At 35.8% G+C, this 21,197-nt stretch overlaps 1 protein-coding gene across 1 annotated transcript in view; it reads right to left on the bottom strand.

The window, feature by feature from the left end:
- Nucleotides 1-21,197, bottom strand: part of LOC111156114 (tolloid like 1) — a 208,394-nt gene that overhangs the window by 13,658 nt on the left and 173,539 nt on the right. The window contains exons 17-18 of the mRNA XM_022516745.1: nucleotides 18,071-18,196; nucleotides 15,266-15,393 (exon numbers count right to left, since the gene is read on the bottom strand). Of these exons, the coding sequence (XP_022372453.1) occupies nucleotides 15,266-15,393; nucleotides 18,071-18,196 (254 nt within the window). The remainder of the gene's footprint in view (nucleotides 1-15,265; nucleotides 15,394-18,070; nucleotides 18,197-21,197) is intronic.

Here is a 21,197-nt window from a genome sequence, read left to right as displayed (position 1 = left end):
ATGCTGAAAAAGCATTTGACAAAGTACAACATCTTTTCTTGATCAAAACTCTTCAAAGTGTAGGGATAGAAGGTATATACCTCCATCTCATCAAAGCCATCTATGAAAAACCTACCGCGAATATCATCCTCAGTAGAGAAAAACTGAGAGCTTTTCCGCTAAGGTCAGGAACACAGCAGGGATGTCCATTATCACCACTGCTATTCAACATAGTACTAGAAGTCCTCATCTCAGCAATCAAACAACAAAAAGAAATTAAAGGCATCCAAAATTGGCAAAGAAGAAGTCAAACTTTCACTCTTTATCATCTTTTGGGAAACCCAAAAGATTCAACTCCAAATCTGCTAGAACTCCTACAGGAATTCAGTGAAGTGTCAGGATATAAAATCAATGCACAGAAATCAGTTGCATTTCTATACACCAACAACAAGACAGAAGAAAGAGAAATTAAGGAGTCAATCTCATTTACAATTGCACCCAAAACTATAAGATACCTAGGAATAAACCTAACCAAAGAGGCTAAGAATCTATACTCAGAAAACTATAAAGTACTCATGAAAGAAATTGAGGAAGACACAAAGAAATGGAAAAATGTTCCATGCTCGTGGATTGGAAGAACATATATTATGAAAATGTCTATGCTACCTAAAGCAATCTACACGTTTAATGCAATCCCTATCAAAATGCTATCCTTTTTTTTTTTCAAAGAGATGGAACAAATAATCCTAAAATTTATATGGAACCAGAAAAGACCTCAAATAGCCAGAGGAATGTTGAAAAAGAAAGCCAAAGTTGGTGGCATCACAATTCCAGACTTCAAGCTCTATTACAAAGCTTTCATCATCAAGACAGTATGGTACTGGCACAAAATCAGACTCATAGATCAATGGAACAAAATAGAGAGCCCAGAAATAGACCCTCAACTCTATGGTGAACGAGTCTTCGACAAAAGCAGGAAAGAATGTTCAATGGAAAAAAGACAGTCTCTTCAACAAATGGTGTTGGGAAAATTGGACAGTCACATGTAGAAGAATGAAACTGGACCATTTTCTTACACCACACATGAAAATAGACTCAAAATGGATAAAAGACCTCAATGTGAGAAAGGAATCCATCAAAATCCTTGAGGAGAACACAGGCAGCAACCTCTTCCACCTCAGCTGCAGCAACTATTTTCCTAGAAACATTGCCAAAGGCAAGGGAAGCAAGGGCAAAAATGAACTATTGGGACTTCCTCAAGATCAAAAGCTTTTGTACAGCAAAGGAAACAGTCAACAGAACCAAAAGACAACTGACAGAATGGGAGAAGATATTTGCAAATGACATATCAGATAAAGGGCTAGTATCCAAAATCTATAAAGAACTTATCAAACTCAAAACCCAAAGACCAAATAATCCAATCAAGAAATGTGCAGAGGACATGAACAGACATTTCTGCAAAGACATCCAGATGGCCAACAGACACATGAAAAAGTGCTCCATATCATTTGGCATCAGGGAAATACAAATCAAAACCACAATGAGATACCACCTCACCCTAGTCAGCATGGCTAAAATTAACAAGCCAGGAAATGACAGAGGCTGGCAAGGATGTGGAGAAAGGGGAACCCTCCTACACTGTTGGTGGGAATGCAAGCTGGTGCAGCCACTCTGGAAAACAGCATTGAGCTTCCTCAAAAAGTTGAAAATAGAGCTACCCTATGACCCAGCAATTGCACTACTGGGTATTTACCCATAAAGATACAAATGTAGTGATCCGAAGGGGCATAAGCACCTGAATGTTTATAGCAGCAATGTCCACAATAGCCAAACTATGGAAAGAACCTAGATGTCCATCAACAGATGAATGGATAAAGAATGGATAAAGAAGTGTATATATATATATACACACACACACACACACACACACACACACACACAAACATACACAATGGAATACTATGCAGCCATCAAAAGAAATGAAATCTTGCCATTTGCAACAACATGGATGGAACTAGAAGGTATTATGCTGAGCAAAATGAGTCAATCAGAGAAAGACAATTATCATTATGATCTCCCTGATATGAGGAAGTTCAGAGGCAAAGTGGGGGGTTTGGGGGACAGGAAAGGAAAAAATGAAACAAGATGGGATCGGGAGGGAGACAAACCATAAGAGACTCTTAATCTCACAAAACAGACTAAGGGTTGCCGGGATGAGGGGGGTAGGGAGAGGGTGGTGGGGTTATGGACACTGCGGAAGGTATGTGCTATGGTGAGTGCTGTGAAGTGTGTAAACCTGGCGATTCACAGACCTGTACCCCTGGGGCTAATAATAGTTTATATGTTAATTTAAAAAATTTTAAAAATTAAATGATGTTTATGAAAAAAATAGAAAACTATAATAAAATGATGCTTATGGGAAATAAAAAAATACTAATATGATTTTAGGCTAGATTATTTTTAATTTACTTTTAAGATAGATGGTACATTTATTTTAATAGAGTCTTGCAAAGTTTAGTATGTCTTTAAAAATTATTTTAATTTTCCTGTGTAGTAATTTCACATATAGGTCTTAGCAAATTCTTATACTTTTTTTTAATACTTGTAGCAAGAATTACTATCAGACTTCACTCATTGGGTCAGAGACCCTAGTGATGTTAGTGGAAGATCTGCCCCTCATTGTAGTGCATTACCTACACTTGTAAGCTCATGGCCAGCCAGCGGCCCCAACTCCAAACTTTAACAATATGCAGAAGAAAATTCTTAAAACAAAAATTCATTAAATGTATAACACATTAAACAACACAAAGGAAAGTTTAAGACAGATTGAAAATAGTAATGTCCAAATTATTAATAATTCCAGGAATGCTAGGTTATTTGCCACTGCCAATTAAGGCTTTTTCCCTTCCATAGAAAAACCATCATACCTTCAAAAAATAAACTCTCATTCCTACTAAAATTTTTTTAGCAAAGCTGAAAGAATAAGGAAATAAAGAATAAATAGAGAATAAGGAAATAAATAATAAAGAATAAATAAATAAAGAACAAGGAAAATAAAGCTGGAGAAATAGAATATATCCTTTAAAATTCGTTAATTTTTCTTCAGCCTCTGCAGCATAAAATATTTGCACACAAACTTTTTACATTCATTCTTTTTAATACAATTTTGTGATGTTATCAGAATTTTAAGTTTAATTAAGACATATATTTTTGTAATTTTGAAAGAAAAAAATTGACTAAGAATGGTTCTCCTTTAGGGCTGGCCAGTTATCTATTCCTTAACACACAGCAGTCTACTATCACTGGCTTTGGAGGAGTGAGGAAAGAAATGAAAGAAGCAATTAATATTAACTAGGGTGTAGGAGAAAGGAATGAAAGTTTCTTAAAAGAAGAAACAAAAGAAAAGTAAGAGAGCTGATCTCTACTGCCATATTCCACTGCACCCTACTTTCAAAAGCATAAATTAAAGTGATAATGACCAATAAGCATTAGAGAGCCATTTATTTGTTATAACCATTACGAATAAAAAAGAATGTTCCCTTCATTCTACCAAAGACACTGGATAGTGTGAAAGAGATGAATCCTGCACAAAGAATCTTACAGGAAACAAAGAAAAAACAGTGCAGAAAAATACAGTGAACAAGGTCATTTTAGCAGAGTGCATTTACCATGAAGTACAACGTCCAAAGCAGGTAATCACTGAAGTTTGCTGCCATTTATCTCTGCAATCCAGCAGCAGAGAATGGACTAGAAGGGATATAGAAGACCCTGAATGGATGGTTGGCTGGTCAATTCATTTACCTATCTACCTATTCCATGTAAAGGGCCAACCCCATGGATGGAAACGCTGCGAACGTGGCAAGCCAACACTTCCATGTTTCTGCCTCTTGTGAGCTGGTACTTAGTCGGCTTCTATTACGCACATAGACACTGTCTCAGTATGAGTGTGTTAAGAAACCAATAGGAGATGGGGCGCCCTCAGTGGGTTAAGCCTCTGCCTTCGGCTCAGGTCATGATCCCGGGATCCTGGGATCGAGCCCCGCATCGGGCTCTCTGCTCAGCAGGGAGCCTGCTTCCCTTCCTCTCTCTCTGCATGCTCTCTGCCTACTTGTGTTCTCTCTCTGTCAAATAAATAAATAAAAATCTTTAAAAAAAAAAAAAGAAAGAAAGAAACCAATAGGATATAATTGGCTTAACCGCACTTAGAATTCTCTATTAACTATGAAACCAAGCTTCTGAATTATAAAGTCAATATTGAAATATTGAAAAAAATGAAAGTATTGTTTCAGAAGAATACCAACATCTGAAAACCACTGCATGTTGAACAACTGTGTCTTCTGAATGTGATGTAGAGTCATTCAACTATAAATATAAAGAGCAGAGAAACCTACTGTGTAGAAAACTCTAAGAATGATGGGGGTGAAGGTATTCTAAAGCACATCCTTTAAATAACAGTTAAAATGGGATCAGAATCTACAGACGCCGCATGTTCGATCCACTGAAAACCGAGTGAATGAGATAACTAAGTGACTACTTCACTCCCTAATGAAATGCAGGATGTCTGGAGTGAGTCACAGCATCTGTTTTACAGAAGAGAGCAACGCCACACGAAGTGGCATGCACTCATGAGCCGGGGGCACACTGACACCTGTCTGGAACCAACTGGCTCCCGCTGTTTGTCATATTGCTAATAGAACCAGACTGACTCTATGAGGGTCTAATTAGGCAAAGGCTAGTCAGCTGACATATTATCAAGGGATGCTGACAATTCTCATTCATTCAGGTAGTAGTGAATTTTCCTCTTGGAACTGGTAGCAGCTTGTTAGGTCATCTGCAAAGATTGGGTGGTCCTTTTCCAGAAGTCAGTCTCACCCAAATGCTCCACCACACACAAGCAAAACCGTGACTAACTCACATGCTAACATTTCATAAATCTGGATCTTAATATCACAGAGGTGTCCACATCTAAAGACCTCCATAGGTAGTAATGTTGCCTCAATAAAAAAATATTTCTGGATCACAGAAAGGTATGATAGGGGCGCATGGGAAATTGGGAAAAATCTTAAAAAAAAAAAAATATATATATATGTATATATATATATATATATATATATATATATATATATATATATTTGTGTAGAATTCCCAAAGATACAGTTTATTACCTTATTTTATGACACATGCTGATCCATGAATGTCTATATCTAAATAATGCAGAATATGGAGATTTCTAGCCACCAGGAACTGATGCTACAGAACTGCACCCCACAAAGACGCTTCCCTTCCCAAAACATCCGTCAACTTCACAATGGTAACAGGGCTTCTTGCAGAGCTGCTGTATGGACCTATCTGAAAGTCCGATTTCTGCTGAAACACTACCCTCTTTTTGGGAACTTTAAAATATTTTTCTTAAGTGTTTACACTAAAACTTTATAGACATTTTAGTATTCCAACATTTAAACTTACTCATTCCATGATTATATTTCTATGATTTTAAGGTTACTAATCTAGGCTTTAAAGAAACCAAAAAAGAGCAAATAACCATGAGCTCTAGTCAGAAATACTAATGCATTTCCCACAAGGCAAACTAAGAGATTAAGGAGTCCCATTCAAAAGCAATAAAATTGAATTCTCATTTTAGGCTATGGAAAGAATAACTATGTGTTTCTGGAACACCCAAGCACGTCTAATCTACTGAGCTGGCCACCAGCCAGGCTGCCATATACATTTGCAGCCTCGCATGAACATCTGTAGAGGTGCTTTTATTGAACATGCAGGTGCTGGCTAAAGGATAAGGCCATTCAGAGCTGCCACATATACTCACAACGGACAAGAAAATAAGATGATAGCATTTAATGCAGGAATAAAATTTAGCCAGGGTGACCATTAAAAGTAAGAGTTTGAAAGAGACTGATGACATTTGAGCAGCTGTGAGATAATTTAGAACTCCCGGATCCCAGCCATCCTTTGCGTTTTCCTGTCTTCAGTGAGAACCATCGTTTGGTCTCCCATACCATATTGGAAGGATTAGAGGCCAGCAGGAAACATGGCAGAGTGGAATACAGAACTCAGCCTTCTGATTCAAAAGAGCTTTTCTGTTCCATGAGTCCTCTAAAGCTGCAATCAAATGCATTTTTTGTGGATTTATCATGGAGAATTATGTAACATTCGTAGGTGTTTTTGTTTTCTAAATATTCCATATATGAAGCTATAAATTGCAACTATGTAACATGGCAAAACTCCAGGATATGATAAATCAAATAAACATGACATAAGCATATTGGCCTATTGCTGGACGTTCCTATGCCTGGAACTTTGTTTCTGTTTTGTTGGTTTGTTTTTGTTGTGTTTTGGTTTTAATGTTTCTTTTGTTTTTAAGATTTTTTTTTTTTTTTGACAGACAGAGATCACAAGTAGGCAGAGAGGCAGGCAGAGAGGCGGGGGCGGAGGCAGGCTCCCTACTGAGCAGAGAGCCCGATGTGGGGCTCAATCCCACGACCCTGGGATCATGACCTGAGCCAAAGGCAGAGGCTTTAACCCACTGAGCCACCCAAGCACCCCTTAATGTTTTAATATTTAAAAATATTTTAAAAGTACCCAAAATTTAATAATCAGTTATGTCTCTCAGAACCAAGACAGGATGAAGTCAGGAGTAAAAGAAATCCTTGTCCTTATTCATTCAGAACTTCATCTCTTTTCTAATAAGACTTTCTCCTCCCCAAATACCTTTCGACCAGGGTTTCTTTCTACTTTAAAGCTATTAACACACAGTCTGAATCTCATAATAAACATACATACACACACACACACACCCCAAACATATTAGTTTCTTACTGCTGCTGTAGCAAATTACCACAAATTTAGGCGCTTAAATGACACACATTTATTCTCCTAGAGCTATGGTGGTTGCAAGTCTAAAATGGGCAAGCAGTGCTGGACCTTCCAAAGGGAAGTGAGGATCTGTTTCCTTGAATTTTGCCCATCTTCTCAAGACTGCCCTCATTCCTTGGCTCAAGTCCCTTTGCTCCATCTTCAAAACCAACAGTCTAGCAACTTCTCTCTCCCTGACCTCTTGCTTCCTTCTTGTAAGTACCCCTGTGACCACATCAAGCCCACTCAGATAATCCAGGATAATCCCTACATTTCAAGATCTTTACTTTAACCACAGTTCCTTGTACCACATAAGGTAACATGCTTAGGTTCTGGGGATCAGGACATGGACATCTTTGGGGAGATGAGGAACATTATTTTGTCTACTACGAAAAGGAAGAGCTAAATGTTTTCACCTTCTGTGATTTCAAGGAAAATGACCACAGACACTTATGACTCCATGATTTCACACTCTGTCTTAACAAACTAAAGCCTGCAGTGCAAGTCTGGCCCTCAGGCTGTTTTTGTAATTAAACTTTTATTGGACCACAGCCACGTGCATTCATTTGTGTATTGTCTGTGGATGTTTTCACACTCAAACAGCAGAATTAAATTGTAACAACACAGACCCATAGTCTACAAAGTCCATATTTCCTCTCTTGCCCTTTAAAGAAAGTTTTCTGACAAGCCGTCATTAGCTCTATTTTTACTTGTTAGGATTGAGTTTCAAATTCATAAGGCTACACAAAATCTTGATCATGGTTGAATTATCCAATAAAATGGTATGTAATTCTTATTACTAATCATTGTCATAATTATAGTTACTATTTGGATATAATATGTCAATGTTTATTGGCTTTTAATATGTTATTATGCCAGACACTTTATATGCAAACTCATTTAATACACACACAGAATTCCCGAGTATTAGCTCCAATTTCCAAAGGAAGAAACTGAGACTTAAAAGGATTAATATTTTTCTCAAGATAATATGGCTAGTTAGGTTTAGACACAAGTCACTTTAAGTTCAAAATATATGTTCCTAGAGGGGCCTGGATGGCACATCCAGGTAAGCATCTGCCTTCGGCTCGTGTCATGATCCCAGGGCCTCACATCAATCTCCCTGCTCAGTGGGGAGTCTGCTTCTTCCTCTCTCCCTCCTCCCTGTTCATCCGTTCTCTCTCTCTCTCAAATAAATAACTTTATTTTAAAAATCTTAAAATACACACACACAAAATATACGTTCCTGATCCCTCCAAGTCTCTATTAGGTATTCATTTTACTTAATCACTGTAATTTTATCTTATTAATATTTTCCATTTAAATCATTGTATATGCACACATACACAGCAATTATGGATGCAGGGTGCTAAAATTAAAAAAAAATTAGATAAAATGTAGGAGAAAATCTTGGGCTTGAAGGTATTTAAGCTCCTGTCAGCTTTATAAACTTGCCAACTTACCTAACTGCCAGGGACAACTTCCTTATCTCTAAGTGTCATCTGTGATACAAACCTGAGATAATATACATGATACCACTCTGAAATCTTTAGGCACTATACACACATTGTCTTTTTTTTTTTTTTTTTACACCCATTAGTTCTTAATGCTATTTAGTCCGAGTACAGTTTTGTGAGGTACGAGAAGGGCCCAGTCAAGCTGCTTTTATTATTTGGAGAACACTCCTAGAAATGAAAAACTGGAGAATATTTATATTTTTATTTGTGGAATTACATGAGAGTGCTTCTCTTGGAATAGGCCCCTTTTAAAGGACTCTCTCAGGATCTCTGGATCCCAGCTCTCTACCTTATTACATGTATATAAAGATAGTATTCCAAGGTATTATAAAGATCAGAGCATATGTCAAAAAAATATATGAAAGAATATACAAAAAAATCTTCAAGAACCAATATAATCATTCATAGATACAATTCTATTTAACTTTTATATTTAGATTTATAATAGTAAACTCATGATCTAAGGACCAAAATTAATGTTTATTATGTATATAGACATAATTTAAGATACTATTATGTTCAAATTGTTGTTTCATATTACTGGACAGTATTCTCTGCGTCATTTTTTTAAAAATCACCCTTAAAGATTTCCTGCTTGTATATCAGATGGTATACTCCAGCCTGAATCTATTCTGGCTACACATTCTGGACTTTACCCACAGCAAATCTGTCAGGAGAGGAAAAGCAGGAACCACTGGTGTTACCTTTACTTTCAGAATATGTGCAGTCTCACATATTTAAATGCATGTATGGGATTAAAGATGGCTCCATATTGTCTGCTACTCTCCCCATTAAGATATGAAACTTAATTCTCTACTGCTTGAATCTGGGCCAGCCTTTGTAATTTCCTTAACCAATAGGGTGTGAGAAGGTAACGTTCAGGGGCTTCTGTGGTGTCCTCCTGGGACTCCTGAAATACTCTCTTTGGGGACCCATTACTACCATGTGAAGAGTATGGTTTTGAGACCAACATGCTAGAATGGTCATGTGTAAGTGTTCTCATTGTTCCAGCTGAGATACCTTCTAGCCCTCTCCATCAAGATGACAGGCATACAATTAAAGCCACCTTGACCCTCCAAGCCAGACCATACCCAGGTGAATATCACTGACCTTGATCACTGCCATGGGCAACAGAAGAATCATCAGAAAAGCACTACTGAAATCATGACCCTCTTTCTCCACAAACCATGGGATATAATAAATGGTGCTTGTTTGAAGCCATGAGGTTTTGTGTTAGTTTATTATGAAACAATAGATAACTAAAACAGTGCATAAAAAAGAATAGTTGTGTTATACTGCCCAAAGTCTTAAATTTCTGTAAATCTGTAGTAAGCTGACCACCACTTACAGTTCAGTCCTTACATTACTATACAATAATAGACATTAGACATGGTTGATCACATTGTGAACTAACTATACTTATGGTAAGTAAATACTATGCACAAAAATACTCATATCACTCAAAGGGCACTGAATTTTATTATAAGTCATTTACCTCCAGAATTGCAATATTGTCTAAATAACTGTGATATTTGTAGCCTTACAAATTAACTGAAATACGGTTATCTGAGCCATAATGAAAGGCTTGTTTCACCGACAAACCACTATCTGCATATAATCCAATACAACTCTATATCAAGGTAAAGGAATATTTGTGTTAGAACAGTAAGTCTCTTAAAATCCACAAACAGTGGTTTTCTTTATAGCTCATGAAACTGTCTTTAGAAACAATTTCCTTTCCTTTGATATGAATAAGTGAAATATTTAAAAATGTTTCCTTATTTTTCCATGGAGCCTAAGTAAAGAGGAGTAACAATATATAAGTTGTAAAGAAAGCTCCATTGTCTACAGAGAGAGATCAAATGTTTTCTTTGCTTTCTCTCTTTGCCCAGGTGGATAGAGTTTAGTTTGTAACTAAGTATCTATCAGTAGCTCTTGGCCTAAGGGTATTAAAAGATTTAATAATTTTCCAAATTTCCTTGGAATCTATTTTCCAAATTAAGCTGTGGTTCAAGTTCTTCCATGAAAATTAAGGATCTGTGAAAATTAAGGATACTAAAGAAACCAGGAAAAATGCATCTATCTTGAACAATGTATCTTTTTGATAACGTTTGATATACAATAACTGTCTAACTACATAGGAAGGTGACTGAATGGTTCCAAATGGAATTATAAACAGGTTTGGCCAAATGTCCATTGGTTGATATCTGCTATAAACAGTCTTAAAGTAGATAAGATTAGTTAGCAGTTATATAACAAGAAGGGAGACAATGACAGTAGACAGAAGCAACAACACTGAAGTGGTAAGAATTTAAAAATATGGAACTAAAACATCACTTGAAGTTAGCAGCTGAGGTTATGACACATTTTCTAGTGATCCTAACTCTTAGAGTATATTGAGAGTTAAGTTTTATATGAACATGACTACTAGGTTAAGAAACTGGGAATCAGTAATATGTTTCAATTTAGAAACTTTGGGGTGCAGTTATTTGTGTTTTAACAAACCTTCCAGGTAATTTTGATGCATGCTAATATTTGAGAAAGCCTAGGGTTAAACTGTAATGACTTCCACAAAGATCACAAAATCAAATACTTAAAGATCAATATGGGCCCAAAGCTTTTGTTTTCTTCCTGAGAATTTCCTTCTTAGGATACTAGTAAGCATGACCACTGTTGACAGACATGTTTTATATCCTGACCTTCAAGGGGAATATTTGCATGAAAATTAAAACTTGCAATTTGTAAAGGAACAGACTATTCTAGAGTTGGAAGGGGAGTTCAATAACCTGAAAGATACAAAACTAAAAAAGAATAAAATATTGTCATTTTTAAAATTGGGGGTATATCAGGAGTTCTACTTCTTCTTGGATATAGATAGCTGGAACTAGTGTTGCTTCTACCCCAACAACAAGAAAAACCCATGTAAACTTTAAAAATCACAACTTCGCTGAACACATCAAAGAGCTGAAGTCACTAGTCAACCAAGTAATATGTAATGCACTGAATCTCAGCCCCCTCCAAGGAGAAATGAGACACAAGCTCCTGCTCACCAGTGGCAGACCATGGAAGGAAGAGATGTGCTGGGTGCCATACAACCAGGCAACAAGTAGTCAGCTATAATTCTTAATAAACTGGTAGAAGTCAGGTGTGGACTAGAGTTAAGAATATAAAGCCCCTGGGAGCTATAGACACATGGGATGTTAGAACCCACTTAAAGGCTCTTCTCTTGTTCATGAGAAAAATCATGGGCTGTTCAGAAGGCCAAATGTCTTCCTCGGTGTTGCAGGTTTGGAAGAGTGAAGTGGTCACTGCTGCGAGCAAAATATGAAGCCCTGATGCAACCCTTCCCTAGAAAACAAACCTTAAGCTCCTGGGAGAGGGAAAGAAAACCCTGTCACCACGAGGGCAAAGATACAGACCCACTGTAGCCAAGCAAAAAACAAAAAAACAAAATAAGATCAACAAAACCCCACAATAAACCATGTCTGCCTCTGGAGAAGCACTGGTCACAGGATCCTACAGCAAGAACAGTAGAGACCTATTACCACTCTGGAAGGGACAAGAAACTCTCATGGAAGACCCACCAGAGATATGAGATGGAGTTTGGTTGCCACAGAAGAAAGACACAGGACCACTGAGAAACGCCATCTCCAAGACCTAAATCTTCAGGGCCTACAGTGGAAGCTGTACTAAGACAATAGTGAACCCCTTGTCCTTGCCACCAGAGCAACAAGCACCCAGTAAGAAGAAACTGCAGTCTACCACTGGGGAAGGCAAAGTGTGAAGAGGAAAATAACTCATAGTGGAAATAAACAGGGAAGCTAAAGCTAAAGTAGAAACATTGTGAAATGCTGCTGAAATCCCAGCCTTCAATTAAAAAAAAAAAGGAATTTAAGGCCAATGGTGCACTAAAGACCATCATAGGAACAAGATAACCCAAATTCAGCTTTACTAACTAGATATTTCCTCAATACCATCCATTCCCACACACACACATGTGCTAATAGCCTCAGAAGAGATGTGTCAAGTTCCAGACATAAAGCCTCTACTGTCATCCACAGAATGCTGGTTATATAATAAAAAATTACAGGACACACAAAAAGAAAAAATACACTACTAAAACAGAAAATAACAAACAGAACAGACACAGACAAAACCCCTATGTTTAAACTATGAGACAGAAGTTAAGTAACTAAGATTGGGGCACCCAGATGGCTCTGTCAGACATGGAGCCTGCTTGAGATTCTCTCTCTCCATCTCCCTCTGCTCCCATCCCTGTCTGCATACTCTCTCTTTAAAAAAAATAAATTAAAATAACTATAATTACTATGCTAAAGATGATAGTAAAGGATCACTTTCTTATACTACACACAAAAATAAATCCAAAATAGATAAAGACCTAACAGTGAGACAGAAACCCATCAAAAATGCTAGAGGAGAACATAAGCAGCAACCTCTTTGACCTTGGCCACAGCAACTTTTTGCTAAACATGTCTCCAGAGGCAAGGAAGACAAAAGCAAGAATGAACTATTGGGACTTTATCAAAATAAAAAGTTACTGCACAGTGAAGGAAATGATCAACAAAACTGTAAGGTAGCTTACAGAATGGGAGAAGATATTTGCAAATTGTTTATCTGATAAAGGGTTACCATCCAAAAGAACTTATTTAATTCAACCACCTGAAAACCAAATAATCCAGTTAAAAAGTGGACAGAAGACCTCAGAGCTTATTCTATCTGTGCACATGCACAAGAAAGACCATTTGAGCATACAACAACAAAGTAGGGGTCTACAAACCAGGAGATGAGGCATTACCAGACACCAACCTGACAGCACCTTAATCTTAAACTTCTAGCCTCCAAAACTGTAAGAAAATATATTTTTTAATTGTTTTAGCCTCTCGGTCAGCCTCTCAAAATACCATTGACGGTATTTTGGTTTGGCCAACCCAAGCAAACTAATAAACATGAAAGCTATGATAATGAGTCAAATGAAAATGCTAGAATTAAAAAACATGGTAAGAGGGAAAAATAAGGTGTTAATAAGCTCACCAAGGAGACTCAAGAGAGCCAAAGAAATAATCACTGAACTTGAAGACAGGTCCACAGATATTTATGCAAACTTCGACTCAAGAGTGAAAGAAAAGTAACAGAGCACCCAAGATTATGGTATAATATAAAACAGCCTAGTATATGTGTAATTTGAATCACAGAAGGAAAGGAGAGACTATATTAAAAAAGAATTTTGTGAAGAAATAATGGCAGAGAATTTTCAGAAATTCTTAACAAACAACATAATACAGATGCAAGAAATTCAGAGAATTTTGAGAAAAATGAATCCCACAATATTTCTAAACACACGTACATGCCTAGATACATTATATTCAAACTTCTCATAAAAAAATGTTGAAGATAGCAATAGGGGAAAAAAAGGAATAAACATAGGATTTATAACAGGCTTATGAGAAACCATGAAAGTGAAAAAATAATGGGAGTCAGTGTTTAAAGTATAGACAAGAAAATGAAATTGTCATCCTAGAATTTTATACCCAATGAAAATATCCTTATAAAAAGTGATACCGCAGAGACATAACCTACACAAAATATAAAATGAATCTGTCTTCAGACAGAAGGAATGTTATAGCAGACAAAATGTGGATCTACAAAACACAATGTCTTCAGAAAAATCTATTTTCCAATTTCTTTAGCTAATCGCACTGTTAAAAAGAACACAGCCCATAAGCTTCAGAATGGTCCTCTCAATCAGGACCTTGGACAGGACTGGCAAATAATCATGTTCCCACAATACTGTCACCTTACCATCTAGTGCCTTTCCAAACAGTGGCTAAAATAAACTGATGTTTCTGTTTGGATAGATATTTACTGATATTTTACAAATACAGTGATTGCAAGAAACTCCAGGTAGCTGTGAAGGTCTTGGTGACTTTCTCTAATTTTATTATTATAATGTCACATATAAGTAATGCTTCTCCCCCTTCCCACCAAATTCATTGAAAAGAAGGTTAAAAACAAAGTTTTAAGATTAACCTAATGGCTGGACTGGTCCAGTAAGCTACCATATGTTAGACTGGTAGCTTCTTCCTCAAGACAATGTCTTGTCCTTTATTATGATGCCACTGGACTGTCCTGAGCCTTGCTGGCTAACATTTCCTCCTGATTTTGACAATAGCATTTATGGAAAATTATTAAAATTTCTATATTCTTATTATTATTTCCTTACATTATACTCTTCAACTATCTGCAGCCTGTGATAAAACTTAATATATATTACCAGATGATCAGGACAGAACACAAGACAAAGAACACAGGAGGAAAGACAAACATTAAATTCATATTTGAATTTAGGGGAGTTCTAAGGATACCAGTATCCATCTAGGGAAGGCAATGATGTTATGAAAAAATGATTTGTCATTACAAGACAACATTTTTTATAAAAAATACATGCATTTCATCTATGAGGTATATAGAATTGACACAAGCAGTACTATGTTATGTTTATGTGAACAGTTATTTTATTTCTTTCTTGCTGACTTTCAGATGATTTCTTGTTCCTTTCTTTATCTTCCCCTCTTGGAAAGATCATGATCAATATCATGTTAGGAAGTAGAGCCTACTGTTCTGCAGTAACTTTGATAATGCCTTTTAAATCATCAAGGATAAGGACATCATATGAGAACTGTTTGGCTGCCATTACTACATCTTGATCGAGGAAAGCAGGGATTTGTTCAGTGTAAGCAGGAAAGCATAAGAAAGAAAATCTTTTCCAGCTTCCCACTAATTCAATTCTATTAAATAAATATTCATTTTACTTCCATGTGCTGGCCACTAAAGACAAGGGCAGTCAGCTTAACAGAAAGAAGAAGGACGAGCTCACTTACTAATTTGATTCGGTGGCCAGGAGTGGTACTGATTTCCCAAGTGCATTCCTTCCTGCTTGGGTACTTGTCTGGCCAGTTGGGGCTGGTGATGAAGCCACTTGGACTGTGGATCTTCTGTTCACACTCAGCTGTGCCGATAACAATAATATCAATCAGTGTGGAAATCTAGCCCAGGATTGGTTTAGCAAGAAAGTAGCTTATTTGCCCCCTATGCTGCGGAAAGATTTTCCTGAATACTAACTAATCACCACTCCAGTCTCTGTTATCATAGTCGTCTGCTTTGGCAAACATGTCACTGATCATAATCAGGCAATGTTTGTTTTCTAGATCACATGAAATTAAGTGTTTACAGTGAATTAGGTAAATTCCTAAAAGAAAATGGAATAGTTTAAAATGCTGGATCTGAAAGCTCCAATTTTAACAAAGCAACATATATTGACAATTGAGGTTATCAACACTTGGCATGTGCAGAATATTTAATGCAATGCTACAAATGATAATCAATGGACTATGCCATTTTCAATTCATCTTTTTCTATTAGCAGAAACATCATTTACAGCTAATTAACAGCATTAAGCCACTTTATGGATCATGTATTTACATTTTCTCTCACCCTTAAACACTTGAATACCTAAACCATAATTTTAGCTGCCGAAGTAAATTAACCCTAATTTTATCAAAGTAAAATGCAGCACTAAGGAGAAAAATAAGTGAACAGCTACTAGCCATGGAAATAGCTTCTAAACTGATTTTGAAAGCTATTTCCTTCAATTGTTATGAAATTTCTTTCATAATTTCTTTCACAATTTCTTTTCACAATTTCTTTCACAATTAAAATGACCTTACCTTAAAGGAGACTATTCCACATTGTAAATATCAAACTTCAAAAATGTTTAATGTCAAAAAAATTTTTAATATCCTCAGGTTCTGCCCATTCTCTGTAACTTATGAAGCAGCCCCCTACACATTTTAGTTTAGACAGGGAACTATTTGTTGTGTATTATGTATCCCATTCTAAAACAACTAATTCTCTGAAATTTTCCAAGAAATCTCTTTGGGGAAATTCTTTACTATATGGACAAAATACCTGTTACACTGTAGGGCTATGCAATAAGGGTATAATGCCCAACATAAATGTGTTGTTGCATTCCTTACGACTAGATCTTTCTTTTAATTGTGATAGGTTTCCATAGGATATTTGGCTCCTAACATAGGAATACAAAAATAAGAGAAGAAATTCAGCTCCTTTCAAACAATGTAGGATCATGTAACAAGTCTCAGAATCCAGATCTTAACGAGTTTCTAAGTTCAATTTTTCCTATTCTTGCTTTACCATATGAAATATGGAGTCCCCAGGATATGGAAATAGCCTATAAGTCAAAGCCAGGAGCCTAACTACTAAACTGTGGAAGGTGTCCATACATAGCAGAGGAAAAAGAAAATCCTAACCCTTTACTGGCAGTAAAAATGAACTTTATTAGGGATACCTAAATACCATTCTATCTAAAACTAAGTTTCCTATGAAATCCTTTCTTGAAAATATATACTATAATAAGGAATTAAGGTCCCAGTTTATGGTTGTTACTTGTAAGTCATAGGGTATATGCATACTCTGCAAAAGCTGTCTCTTTTTTCTCTGAATTATCTTCCATAACTGCAAAATAACTGGACTATTCCCCAGCATGTTGAATTTGACAGAATACTGTGCTAAGTTATAAATATCAGAGCCCTTACGGGTTTATCTTCATATAAGAAAGTAAAAAGAGGGGAAAAAATCCTGCTTGCATATGATTCTGAGCAATATCATTGGTTCAGTGAAAAAAAAAATAGAAAAAAAAAACTGACACGTGACAATATTTGAAAGGAACTGAATGGAACAAGGGTCAGTTCAGGATATCCTGTACTATTCCAATGTTCATACAAAGAGCTGCTATCTAACTGTGATTCTAGCCAGGAACCTACCAATCTCTATGATATAGCTAGTAACTAAAGTTATAAAATCTGCCATTATAATTCTTCCAAATTGGGCATAAATCCAAATTAAGTAGAAAACTGAGGAGCAGACCCTCAAAGGATGAAATAAGAACCAAGTAACTGTTTCTTGTTCCCATCTACCTCAAACTGGCTAAGGAGATAAAGGTATATATTTATAAAAATATAAAATCAGAATATTATAAGATGTTGGGGACAAAAACTGATAGACTACTATTGTGCTATTGGGATGGGTTTTTGTTTTTTTTTAATTTTTTGTTTTGTTTTGTTTTGTTCTGTTTTGCTTTGTTTGGTCAAACCTATGACTTAGAACTTTAAGTGGCATAGTATCTACCATTTTCAAATATTTTTCTTCTGGTAGGCATTTGAGTTTGATACGCTTGGTATTTAAAGTGCCATCACTCATGTAGCACTTACGTGAGATATTCTGGGGAGGGAAATTAAACCAAATGCGAAACATTTAGCAGAAGTCGAGTTTAAATATGGAGACTGTTATAGGGTCTCTTCTACAAGAACCTGGGCATAATGTGGAGCTTTTTTGGCTGCCAGATGGCATCATAGCCACTTCGATGTCTTTTACACAAAGTTATTCTAATGCCACCCATATGTGAAGTGCAGAACCTTTAGGTATTATGAGGTTTCCAATATTATGCCTTGGATATCTCAACACTGCACTTTTTTTTTTTTTTTTTGACATTTGAATAGTCAACAATGATATCAGTCATTGATATGATTAACTCTACTTGGAAGCAGTGCTTGACCCAGACTACATGAAATTCCAGATGTTGTCAAGAAAAGAACACTCCTTCATACCTTCCTTGCAGTCATGTTTATTTTCATGCAGCACAAATCCGTTACGGCACTGACACATGTAGCTTCCCATGGTGTTGACACACTCATGTTGACACCCACCATTATCCTTAGAGCATTCATCTTTGTCTAGCAAAAAGATAACCCCACAGTTTAGTAAATAGCTTTAGAAACAAAGGGTAACAAAGGAGAGTCTTTTAGTTGTGGTTAACACTGGCAAAGGGTAAACTAAGTCACAGCTTTCTTTGATCCCAACGTAAAACAAAACCCCCCAAATTTTTAGTGTCTTAGTTTTACCCATTCCTTGTTTAGCTTGGAGCCCTGTACCATGAATTGAGTTTTTAACACTGCTGACTCTAAGCTAACAATTCACAGCCTCTTTCACTCCAATGCTGGAGTAGGAGTTTTGAGTAGGAGACAGGAAATGAATGAATCCCTTTCCAACTAACCTTAAACATTTATTGCCAATTTTTAAAAATAAATTTAAAATCGTGAGTATTTTGAATAAATGCAAGAACTGGTGATGTATTATATATTATATACTATATATATATAAATGCAAGAACTTCAATATATTAGCCATGGTGTAGAGACAGAGACTAAACAAGGTTCCAGAATTTATATATAATCACTTTAAAAAAAATCACTCAGTATGACTACTGCAGTTGATTTTTTTGTTGTTGTTAACTTTGCTGTTATGGTTAGCACTAATGAATCTGAATACTTCATAACCATCCAAGACAGAAAAAGGCATCATTAGATTATCCTAAAGAAGTAATTTAATTTATATATTTGAAACAAATCTACTCCAGCAGACCAGTTTATTAATAAATGATTCCCTGAAAAGGCTCTTAGTGTGCTAGAGGTAAAGGTTAGAATAGGAAATAAGAGCTTTAAGAAATAGCCAGCACATTCACTACAGGGAAAAAGGCCAAACTAAATTAGCAGGCAGTCAATCCAGTGAGAGGCATCAGCCACCATGCTATGTCACTCAGCTGTCATTCCATGGCTGGCTTGTCCATTAAAGTCAAAACTGGCAGATCGCTCCTGACACACATAGATGATGACACATCACTCAGACTTTCATCACTCCCACAGCATAGAGAATGAAAAGGACACATGACAGTCATATCAGAGGTGTGTTGAATTCAAATTTTATACTGTCAACTGATTTTTCCAATGACAATTTGTGAGCTCACAGTAGCACACAGATAGCTAAAGCTATTTTTGCCTTTTTATCAAATCAATATTCACTCTATGGAAATGGGCTTAGGAAAAGCATTTTTATAGAAGAATCTGATCATAATTTTTAAGGACATATCTATTTTTTTTCCATTTTTGGAGATTGATTACATGACATAGCACACACATGCTTCTGGGATATATTCGTGTATTGGCTATATCAGAATACTCCAAAGGCATACAGGCAGTTCCAAAGTTTGAAAGAATATATCAGAATCAATACATCTGTGATTTATGTGTTCTCTAGCTACCTTTAACACCTCCATTACATTTTCTTTTACTTATTATGTAGCCTAAGCAAAATAAAAGTAGAATAAAGAAAACCATTCTCAAAAAGAGCATCAACATGTATAAGAAATCAAAATACAGAATTGGCCTTGTAAAATTAATTTAGGGAAATTTATAATCATTTCAAAGCCCTGTTCCCTTAGTTGTGTCAACAGTGAAAATTACAGTTTATGAGTTATGAATGGCTTATGCAAAATGGGTGGATGGTAGGTCATACTTCTAACCCTGACGGTGTCAGCCACTTGCATTTTCTAATTCAGACAGCCACGCAGTAAATGATTTAAATGTATTAGTTTATTACCTAAATTCATTAATGTAACTTTCAGAGATGCTTTAGTTAAAATGCTTCAGAAAAAAATATATCCTCATGAGTGGATACACTTTTCTTTGTTAAACAGAAATAACCAATTTAAAATTTCTGGTGCCAGGATTACTTACACGGAAATAGTTACATATTTCCTATGAAAATGTTTATATAATGAATGTTTGATGATCTTGAAACAACACCTGAGAGACTGAACTTTAGTTGTACTATAGGTCAACCGGACTTATGAGAGCTCACTGGAAATCTAACAAGTGTAACTCAATTCGTTTAGAGAAAATGAGTTCACATTTGCAATTGACTGGTAAACAGATTCTAAGTGCTCAGTGAACCAGTGACGGCAGGGACTGCTGGAATCCTTTCATCTAGACCTGTTTGGATTTCCATTCATGAGCAATATAAAAAAGTTAAAATACAAACATGAACACAAATTATTATTCATGCATTTTTAAGTCCATAGTTATTTTATAATCAAAACAATTCCAGTACATTAAATATTCCTAACACTTAAACTTCATTCTAGTGGAAATCTTAAGCCACTAGGTTATATTTCTAGGAAGAATTATTTTCTTTAGATTTGACAGAATGTATTATGATAGAAAATATCAGAATATAATATTACCACAATAGCTGTGGTAATGGTAACTAAAGAGAAATAAAGTTGAAAGCAAAACTGATTACATTGCATAGTATATTTATGTTGTTTGGGAAAAATAATTAATAATTTTAAAATAATCTTTAGAGGAAAAAGAAGAGGGAAGAAAAAAGAAGAAAAAGATTTTATACAGTCATTGCTTTCTAAATATCCATCGTACTTTTTCTTCATTGATTAGTGTTTCCTGTCTTCATCTGCACTTTCTGAGGGTGACTAATATAATTAATGTCACATGGAAATTAAGAGTAATCACAAGACACTACTAGAATATGTATATTCTATATATATATTCATCTAGAGTTCAGCTAAAATTCAAAACTGGCTTATGGCTTATGCAAAATGTGGACTAATGCAAACAGCAACTAAAAGCAGCAGAGGAAAGTTATCATGCCCAGCAAAGTAGCATATATAACTGTGCCTCCATATGTCAAATACTCATATGAAAAGAGAAAATTTCAGTAAACACAGAAATGCTTAAAATTAAGCACACAATTTACATCATGCAGACAAAGAAAGCTATTTATTTCAATAAATATTTTAAGTCATCCACAGTAGTGAATACGGTGAGGTTATTTTTAAAATATTTGTTCTATTTTTTTTAAGATACTTGTTTTAATGAAAGT

This window comes from Enhydra lutris, unplaced genomic scaffold (genome assembly GCF_002288905.1).
Source record: "Enhydra lutris kenyoni isolate GAN:26980312 unplaced genomic scaffold, ASM228890v2 scaffoldscaffold3, whole genome shotgun sequence".
Lineage (NCBI taxonomy): Eukaryota > Metazoa > Chordata > Mammalia > Carnivora > Mustelidae > Enhydra > Enhydra lutris.
This window is presented reverse-complemented; position numbering and strand designations above follow the sequence as displayed.